Source organism: Coptis chinensis, chromosome 3, assembly GCF_015680905.1.
Source record: "Coptis chinensis isolate HL-2020 chromosome 3, ASM1568090v1, whole genome shotgun sequence".
In the NCBI taxonomy this organism is placed as follows: domain Eukaryota; kingdom Viridiplantae; phylum Streptophyta; class Magnoliopsida; order Ranunculales; family Ranunculaceae; genus Coptis; species Coptis chinensis.
The window spans coordinates 51759519-51770120 of record NC_141458.1 but is presented as its reverse complement, the minus strand read 5'-3'; the positions used below and the strand labels follow the sequence as shown (position 1 = coordinate 51770120).

Below are 10602 nucleotides of genomic sequence, written 5' to 3'. Positions count from 1 at the left end.
TTGCTGCCCGGAATTGAATATTTTGATTATGATCCGAAAACTAGATTTTATTGACCCGAACTTGACATTTTTGCCAAGAGCTAGATTTTATTGACCTAAACCTGCATTTCTGCCAAGAACAGGATTTTATTGACCTGGTATCAAGATGAGGATCTACAGATCACCTGGATTTTTTTACCCGAACTTGACATTTTTGCCAAGAGCTAGATTTTATTGACCTGAACCTGCATTTCTGCCAAGAAACAGGATTTTATTGACATGGTATCAAGATGAGGATCTACAGATCACCTAGATTTTTTGACCCGAACTTGACATTTCTGCCAAGAACTGGATTTTATTGACCTGAACTTGCATTTCTGCCAAGAACAGGATTTTATTGACCTGGTATTGAGATGAGGATCTACAGATCACCAGGATTTTTTGACCCGAACTTGACATTTCTATCAAGAATTGGATTTTATTGACCTGAACTCACATTTCTGCCAAGAACAGGATTTTATTGACCTGGTATCGAGATGAGGATCTACAGATCACCAGGTTTTTTTTACCCGAACTTGACATTTCTGCCAAGAACTGGATTTTATTGACTTGAACTCGCATTTCTGCCAAGAATAGGATTTTATTGACCTGGTATCGAAATAAGGATCTACAGATCACCAGGATTTTTCTTGACCTGGTACCGAGATGAAGATCTACAAATCACCAGGCTTTTGCTTGACCTATTATCAATCATATAATTCTAGAGATACAAATATTTGTTATACATGTATAAATATTGATTTCGAGAATGACAATATCTTTATTTAATGTATAACCTTGATAAGAAAAATTACATCATGATACTTGGAATATTCTTTATTGATAATATGCTTTCAAATTGCTTACATTTTGAGGCTTTGGTAATATTACACCTTTAGCCATTTTTAAGTAATAAGCTCCATTGATTCCAACCTTGTGAATGATATAAGGCCCATCCCAGCTTGCTGCTAGTTTGCAAGCCCTTTTTTCTTTAGTAGCTTGAGTGACCACTTTCAATACCAACTCACCTTCCTGAAAATGTCTTTCTCTTACTTTATTGTTGAAAACTTTTCTAAGCTGCCTATGATAGGTGTCGAGCTTTAGCCTTGCTTGATCCCTTGTCACCTCGAGATTGAGAACTTCTAAAGCCATTCTTTCATTATTTTGACCATTTTCTATCATCTTTGTTTTGGATGTCAATACTACCATTTCTGATGGAGTTACTGCCTCTATACCATAGGCAAAGTAAAAGGTGATTCACCTGTAGCTGTTCGAGGTGTTGTTCTATAAGCCCATAAAACACTGTTTAGCTCATCCACCCAAAGACCTTTCTTGTCTTCTAATTTTTTCTTGATATTATCCATAATGGTCTTATTTGTTGCCTCTGCTTGCCCGTTACCTTGAGCATAGTATGGCGCAGATGTGAAGTGTTTAACCTTGTAAGATTCCAAGAAAGCTTTCACCTTTCCTCCTTTGAACTGCTGACCATTATCTGATATAATAGCATAAGGCAATCCATATCGACATATGACTCGTTCAAAAAGGAAATTTATGACATACTTTTCTTTGATATGATGCAGAGCTATGACTTCTACCCATTTTGTAAAATAATCTGTAACTGCCAATATGAACCTTCTTTTGCCTCTCCCTAGTGTAAGTGGACCGAAAATATCCATACCCCATAGAGCAAAAGGCCATGGGTTTGAGACATAATGTAACTCTTCAGCAGGAACATGTATGGCTTTCACATGAACTTGGCACTTTACACACTTTTTAGCATATCGAAGATAGTCCCTTCACATTTGAGGCCAAAAATATCCCTGTTCTCATGATTTTATTGGCCAACGATCTACCAGCTGAGTGGTTTCCACATTCGCCTTCGTGAAGCTCGGCAATGATTAGCTACGCTTCCTCATACGATATGCATTTCAAATGTGGACCTCTAGGATTCTTTCGATACAATTCATTATCAACCAATACATATCTTTGGGCACCAGACTTGATTCTTCTGGCCTCATTTTTGTCCTCCACTACTTTCCCATCAGCTAAATATGAGATATATGCTTCCATCCATGACGCCCCCAGTGTATCAATTTCCATGACTGCTGAGTCATCAATGTCGATGCTTGGCTTCTCTTGAACTCCGATATGCAGAGTACGACCCTCTGTGCTTTCCAGCATCGCTGCAACATATGCCAAGGCATCTGCATGCCTATTCTCATTTCTATTGAGATGTTGCAGTCTTATTTTACTGAAATTCTTCAACTTGGATTTTATAAAATTCAAATAATCGGCCATATTTTCACATTTTGCCGAGTATCCCCCATTGATCTGGCTGACCACGAGCAGCGAGTCACTAAAAATCGATAACTCTTTTATATTGAGAGATTTAGCCATCTCGAGACCAGCTATTAAGGCTTCATACTCAGCCTCATTATTAGACTCATGGAAACCTAATATTATTGCAGTCTCGAGCCTCTAATTTTCAAGAGTAACCAACACCACTCCGATGCCACACCCCTTTCCTCCAGAGGATCCATCGACAAATAGTCTCCAACCTTTTGTTCCAGCCATGGATCATCTGCATCGATAACATTTTCAGGCTCTTGCAGCATTGCGAATTCTTCTTCTCCCATGCCCCAACTGGCATCCTCAGATGGAAAATCAGCCAAGAAGTCGGCCAGTACCTGACTCTTTTCTGATACGTGGTTTCGATACTCGACTCCAAATTCATTTATTAGCACAAACCATTTAGACATCCTTTCTGACTTAGCAGTTTTCGCCAGAGTTTGCTTTAATGGGAGATTCATCATCACGATCACTGAATGTGCTTGAAAATATGGCTTCAATCTTTGAGACGAAAATAAAAGTGCCAAGGCATACTTTTCTATCATCAAATATCGAGTCTCAGCCTCGAGCATTATTTTACTTTGAAAATAAACTGGTCTTTCCAATCTATTTTCTACTTTCACGAGGACAGAACGTATCGCAAAATCTGATATAGCCAAATAAAGAAGCAAACTTTCTCCCTCATCTGGCTTTGTCATTGTTGGCATTTCTTGCAGATATTTCTTTAATTCAGAAAATGCTTCTTCACATTCCTCATTCCAACAAAATTTGACGTTCTTTTTAAGCAACTTAAAAAGTGGCTTACAGCGATCAGAGGTTCTGGATATGAATCTATTGAGCGCCGCTATTCTCCCCGTCAACCTTTGTATTTGCTTTCAAGTTGTAGGTGATAGCATTTGTTGAAGCGCTCGTATTTGATCAGGATTAGCATCGATACCTTTCTTCGTGACTATGTACCCCAAAAACATGTCAGAACTGACCCCGAAAGTACATTTTTCGGGATTAAGCTTCATATTAAACTCTCTCAATATTTTGAATATAGTGTCGAGGTCCTTTATGTGATTTCCAACTTTCATAGATTTGATGACCATATCATTGATATAGACCTCGACAATACGTTTGATGAGTTTCCTGAACATCTACTCCACTAGCCTTTGGTAAGTGGCTCCCACATTTTTCAATCCAAATGGCATCCTAATGAAGCAGTATATTCTTCCATTGACCACGAATGCCGTTTTTAACTAGTCTATCATAGCCATTAGAATCTGAAAATATCCTAAATAACCATTGCAAAAACTGATCAACTCGAAACTAGCCGTTCGGTCGACCAATTCATCAATTCTAGGCATGGGATAGTGGTCCTTTGGGCACTTTTTATTCACATCGGTAAAGTTAACACAAATTCGAACTCTACCATCTTTCTTGGGCACAACCACTATGTTTGCTACCCATTCAGAATGCTCAACTTATCTGATGATGCCATTATCTAACATCTTTTGTATCTCCACTTGCACAACTTCTTCATACATTGGCCTCACTTTTCTATGCATTTGATGCACTGGAGTTGTGTTTTCTTCCATATTCAGTTTATGCGAACATATATCTGGATCGATACCGGTGAGATCCGAGATCGACCATGCAAAAATATCTTGATTCTTTTGCAAGAATATCACCAACTCCTTTCTTATACTTTCAGCCATTTCTGTACCAATGAACGTATGACGCTCACTTTCTGCTATACTAATATTAATCTTGTCCACCGCCTCTATGGTTTTTCTTTCCCATGGTGGTTCTTCATGTTTGTTCACCTTTTGAGTGAACCTTACCTGCTCCTGTATCTGCATGTTGGTATCGGCAGGTAAAGCTTGCTGTAACTGCTAAGCGGAATTCTCCAAGATGCCCCCAGTGTGTTAGCTTTTCCCTTTCATCATTCCCTTTACTATGACGAAATTACACTTTTCTGATTCGGACTAATCACCCCTGATCTTGTGCAGTCCATATACAGTTGGGAATCTGAGAACTTGATAAAATGCACTAGGCACAACATGCATTTTGTGTATCCATTTCCTTCCCAATATGGCATTGTGATCAGATTACTGCTTGATGACCACGAATTTCGTCATCACCGTTTGAGGCCCAGCTCGTACTAGCAATTTTATCTCTCTAACAGGTTTGGTAGAAGTTCCATTAAAACAATATAAATTGATCTTTGGTGGTTTTAAATGTGACTCATCGAGATCAATTCTTTTAAACGCTTTCCAAAATAAAATATTAACTGAACTTCCACAGTCCACTAATATCTTATGTACATCATAACCTGAAATGCGCAAAGTGATTAGCAATGCATTATCATGTGGCAACATTACCTTAGACAAGTCCTCCGGTATGAACATGATTGCCCCAGAAATGCTAGCCGATATTAGCTGCTGACTCACATGTACTGGTTCGATATTGACCTCGAGCACTTCTTTGACCATCGAGATCTTCCTTATCTTATCTCAAAAATCTTTTTCTGAGGAATTCCCCCCTTGTAAATCATGTTTATTATGCCCAATGGCTTCTCCCTTATGGTCGCTTTCTCTGCAGGTCTAACATCAACACGAAACTCTCTCAGCTTCCCATCTTTCATTAGCATGTCTATCTCTTTTAATAATTGGAGACACCTATTAGTCTCATGGTTCTTGATCTTGTGAAATTAACAATAATGCTTTCCTTTCATTTCCCTAAGAGTATATTTCGGCCACACCACAAAATCTTCCTTTACTATATTCCACAAAATATCTTCTGGCGTGGAATTGAGAGCTATGAAATTGCTAGGATCGAGCTCCTCTTTCAATATTCTGTCATACTTTCTTCACTGTTGTGGATAATTTTCTCAATTTGCATAATGCTCTTGAGGGCTTTTGTTATCTGACCTCGAGGAGTCTCGACTTTTGATCATTATTATCCCTATCTTTCTTCCCCGCATCGGTGACTTGTAATACTGTTTGCATAGTGGCAGCTCTCAACCCTCCTCTACTATGATATCTCTATCCACCTTATCATACAACTATTGCAATGTTTTCACCTCTTTCCTCAACAGATACTTATGCATATAAGATCCTGGTATTACCCCAGCTTGAAAAGCTATGACAGCTGTCATTTCTGATTCATCCAATTTTTCTACTGCGTGCATTTCAGCCTTGAACCTTGTTAAGAAATATTTTAATGACTCCTTCTTCGCTTGCTTCAATTGGAATAAGGCTGACACCTGCTTTGGCTTCACCCTCTGGTGACCGTAATTAGTGATGAACCTTTCTTCAATCTCTCTGAAGCATGAAATGGATCCCTTTGGAATTGTGCAAAACCACTTTAATGCTTTCCCTTTCAAGCTTGCCGAAAATGATCGACATAGTACAATATCCTAATATTCGGTGCCCTGATATGTCAAGAACTGATGTCGATAACTAAAAAGATGGTCCATGGGGTCAGTAGTTCCTTCATATTGGCTCAATTTTGGAATTTTGAACTTCAGAGGTAACGAGGCCCTCTCTATCTCCTTTTTAATGGATTTCTACCGACATCATCTCCCAGCTTTCTTATCGATGCCGAGACCTTTTCCAACAACTGGTCTCCTAATTGCTTCTGCATCATTTCCTGGACCATCTCTTTTGTGACTAGTGCTTTACATTCTTCTTCTTTCACCACTTTCGGTGTCGTTCTCACTACAGATTGCACTTTTTCGAGATGACTCTTTCTCCTCTCCTCGAGGTGACTCTTTCGCACTATTGGAGTTCCAGAACTCGACTCCTCGTCATCCTTCTCATACATAGTGTCTTCAATACGCTTCTCCTTCTCTTCCCTTATTGCTCTATTCTCAGCCATTAGCATATGATTTTCCTTTTCTAACTCATTCATCCTTCTTAATAGGTCTTTCAGAGATACTTCTTCTTCTTGTATTTCCTCTATTTCTTCTATTATTCTACTTGTTGATCTTCTAGTTCTTCGCTCCTCATTCTTAGACACAGCATGAGAAGTGCTTCCTTCATTCCCCATCATTGCTTTACTTACTGTAGTACGCTTTGGAGGCATCTTGATACAACTTTTTAACCAAATTCCTATTCTCCACTAATCCTTTCAAACTTTTTCCAACTCATTCACAATAGATTTGAAAAGTTCAAACAAACCAAGAAAAGAATATTCTTTCTTGATCCTTAATCCTTCATTGACCTTACCAACAATTCCTCTTTGTCACCAAGATTTCAATCAATGGATTCGATCAAAGAAAAAAGAAACGAAAGACAAAACAATCGATCTTTGTCTTTGAACCCAGACGCCGCCAATATAGTGATAAGAAAAACTAACTAAGACTAATAAGAATGAAGAAACTCAATATGAAATGCAAATATTCAATTAAACTAAAAATGAGTGTTCTTGAAGAACAATATCGGTTACAGTTCTCTCTCTCTCTCTCTTGTTCTTGCTTTACAGACTTTGTGTAATGAATTTGGAATAAATCATTTCTTCCTTTTCCGGTCTTTATATAGTGTTGTAAGTACATCTTTGTCCAATTAGCTTGTGCCACATGTCCCTTCTCTTTCTCTTCCTCCTTTTCCCGCTTGGACCTGCAGCATACAAACTACAATTACGAAATATCGACCCTTACATCGATATTTCTCATTATTCACGATATATGGGCTTGAATATCGGGTTGACGATATTTGCCCACGACATGTAGCACTATTTTCCATGATGTAACTGATCAAATTGAAAAGAAAAAACACTATCAAATGTTGTTTTCCCACCAACAACTAGTTAGTGTGTAACATGGAAATGGAGATTAGAGATCTCCTTGAAATAATACTACCAGGATGTGGGATTGACACAGTAGAGTTTTGAGTTGACACAATTGAGTTTCGAGTTGACACAGTCGAGTTTTGAGTTGACATTGTTGAGTTTCGAGTTGACATAGTCGAGTTTCCACTCAACTCTGTTGAGTTTAATCAATGCTTGAGGGCGCCAAAAGTTAAGAAATAAAATTTGAAAATAAATATAGAAATATGCGGGTTAAAATTATGATTTTGCACTCATTGTGCCTAGCCGGGTGGGTATGGTTTGCTAATACTGTTTGTCTTCTTTGTGATTTTTTTGTTTGCTGGAACAGTCGGTGGGCACCAACCTTAATTAGCCCCTATAACATTCCCAAAATACCAACAGCTGCAATAAGACTTGAGAGCCTGTTCTTCCTTGATCGAACACACTAACAGGGAATGCGCATATGCCCAATGCCCCAATGTACCAATTCCAAAGACAATGCCTTGTGGAACGAAAAGATTAAGACATGGATATGTTTGTGATAACAATTTGGTCGATCTCTAAGTGCTTGCTTTATATATATATATATATATATATATATATATATATATATATATATATATATATATATATATATATATATATATATATATATATATATATCTTAATATTAAAGCTCCCACAAGAGGTATTTTTCGATCTCCATTAAAATTCTACGTCATCTCCTATTAAAACAGAAATTTCTCTCTTATTTGAAAAACGAAAATATTTTTTTACAACGGGAATTCCTATCCTATTATAACGAGAATTATTCTCCTATTAAAACAAATTTTATATATAAGAGAGAAATTTTAAGAGAGAGTTATATATATATATATATATATCTTAATATTAAATCTCCCACAAGGGGTATTTTTTGAGCTCTATTAAAATTCCACATCATCTCCTATTAAAATATAAATTTCTCTCTTATTTGAAAAACGGAAATCCTTTTTTACAATGAGAATTCCTCTCTTATTATAACAGGAATTATTCTTCTATTAAAACAAATTCTAGCACTTCTAATTAAAGCGGGAATCCTTCTCCTATTAAAACAGAATCTCTCTACCAATTGAAAAAATGGGTTTTTAAAATGTATAGAACATATTGATGACATGTGGAGTCATAGGTAGCAAAGGGGGTCGTCTGTGAGTAGCGAGAGAGGAGGGATCTGCGGATCAGGTCCGCGGTAACCTAACTGCCGAGAACTGCCATATAGGGAGTGATAAGAGCCCAAAACTGTAGTTTTAACCCTGTAACAGTCATACTTTTAGACCAATTATGTGAGTAATAATTAAGAGTTAACACTTCGTGTTTTATACATTTCGTGTTTCAAAGTCCATTATGTGCAAAAATGTGCCACTTTAGCGAGATAAAGGAGCAAAGGTCGGTTACTAAGGAGTTCCGTGATTAAAGGCCAAGATTCAAGAAGACAAAGCCTTTCTAAAGCCCGGTCAAAAGCTAAAAAGTCAACGCTGGCGTAAAACTTGACACACAAAGTCGTGAAGAACTTCCGAAGGTCATATCTTTGGACTCAGACCTCGGAATGGGGCCTACCTTATGTCAAAACGACCGGCTCGGAAAGAGATTTCCAATTGGTCCAAGCTTTGACCCAATCAAAGGTGTAAAAGTGGACGAAAAGTCTGTTGAAGCTAACTGCAGCTGAAGAGGCCTTTTTGAAGAGGCCTTTTTGAACTGAAAGAATTGGGTTTTGGGCCTGATTCTCTGGCCCAAAACATGGCTCCAAGCCTATGCACGATTTTTGGATCTGAATGTATAAAAACCAAAGCTTCACTCTTTTTTAATGGTAGATAGGGGTAGAGAATTAGGTTAGAAAATAAAAGTAGCTTAGCATAGAAAGTAGCCATTAGAATAACTTCTAGATCTAGATTTCATTCTTTATGTTAAGTTTAGTTTCCAATCCAATTCTTGTTTTAGATTAAACTCTAGAATCATTATTCTTAATTAGATTGATTAATAAAATAGCTAGTTTGTTAATTTTGATTCTTGTCATTTACATTTGTGTTAGATCTGATTTCATTTATTACTTGTTATTCAATTCTTAGTTATTAATTAGATTTTAATTATTGTTTAATTTAGATTAGCAAATTTCAATTCTTTATATTATGTTTAGTTTTAATTTAATCGAAATTAGCGTAATGATTCTGGCTAAACCTCCATTAGAGGGGTTGAGAAGCCTTGATGAAAGCTTGATTCGATTATCATAGAAGTCGTCGCCACAATTTCCTTTCCACTCTAGAAGCGATTAGTTCACCATGAGAATGGGTTTAATCGTTCACATGCTAGTTATGAATTGGTAGGAATGCCATGTGTAATTAGGGATTAGGAATAACCATATTGTTCTCTTGGCGATTCAATTCTGATTCTGACGATTAAATGGTTAGTAGGATTAAGTCGAGTTAAGGTGGAATCAATCCCCCTCTAACTCCTTATCATAGAATCAACGTAGCATTCCCATAGTTGTTCTGATAGTTACTAGTTACATCTTGTGGGTAGTTGCATCGTAGTCTAGTTGCCACTTCGTAAATCTCTCATTAGACTTAAGAGTTAAGAGTACTTATACGTAGAGAACATGAACATGCGGAAGGACTAGGAGTGGAACGAACTTCCTACTCCACTATATCTCATAGGATTGAGAGTAGAATCTTTGATAAACATATAGGCACATTAGATTAGTTGTAGTTTACTTACGTTTTGAGTTTTATCGTTCATTTCGTAGGTAAACTATATTTCATTTTATGTTTTATCAAATGGCGCCGCTGTCGGGGATAAAACTATTTGTTTTATCATTGGAAAATCACTTTGATAAACATATAGGCACATTAGATTAGTTGTAGTTTACTTACATTTTGAGTTTTATCGTTCATTTCGTAGGTAAACTATATTTCATTTTATGTTTATCAAATGGCGCCGCTGCCATCTTAGTTTCACTTTCGCATTGTTTTCGTAGAGTAAGTACTTTTCTTAAAGTCCCATTTCACCCACCCACCCTTGTTTGATTCATCTTGGGTTTTCGATTCGTTGAAAAGTTCCGACAAAAATACACTGAGCGATCAAGGCTTCTATGAGAGCGCTTGCTACTATAACTGGAACCTTGGTAGCGACCACCGCCCGTGTGGGCGCGACCCACTAAAAACACTGTAATTTGAAAATTACACGGAGCGACCAGCGCCCTTTTTCTAATTTTTTTCCGAATTCTGACTTTGACTCGAACATTGATTTTTCAAGTTTTTCGGTGTTCTAACTTGTTATATACACTTGAACACGCCAACAACAAGGCGCTATTCATAAGAGAAGCAAGGGCGCAATAAGGTATTCCTTTCTTCCGCCCTCGCATCTCTGTTAGAGGTTTATACTAGTATATCAGAATTGTTTGGAGTG

At 37.3% G+C, this 10602-nt stretch overlaps 1 protein-coding gene across 1 annotated transcript; it reads right to left on the bottom strand.

Moving 5' to 3' along the window:
- Positions 1–1247: 1247 nt before the first annotated feature.
- Positions 1248–3065, bottom strand: LOC147509957 (uncharacterized). The gene is made up of 3 exons (XM_086597961.1): positions 2577–3065; positions 1925–2496; positions 1248–1812 (listed from the first exon to the last, which is right to left on the bottom strand). The coding sequence occupies exons 1-3, from the start codon at positions 3063–3065 to the stop codon at positions 1248–1250; spliced, it is 1626 nt and encodes a 541-aa protein (XP_086454087.1).
- Positions 3066–10602: the final 7537 nt, after the last annotated feature.

What these genes read in the sequence shown, in the direction of transcription:
- LOC147509957 (XM_086597961.1), bottom strand. Translation starts at nt 3,065, where the DNA reads ATGACAAAGCCAGATGAGGGAGAAAGTTTGCTTCTTTATTTGGCTATA. An exon ending in ATCCATGGCTGGAACAAAAG is followed by an intron (nt 2,497 to 2,576) that starts GTTGGAGACTAT and finishes CTTGAAAATTAG; the next exon opens with AGGCTCGAGACTGCAATAAT. An exon ending in TGCATATCGTATGAGGAAGC is followed by an intron (nt 1,813 to 1,924) that starts GTAGCTAATCAT and finishes TCAAATGTGAAG; the next exon opens with GGACTATCTTCGATATGCTA.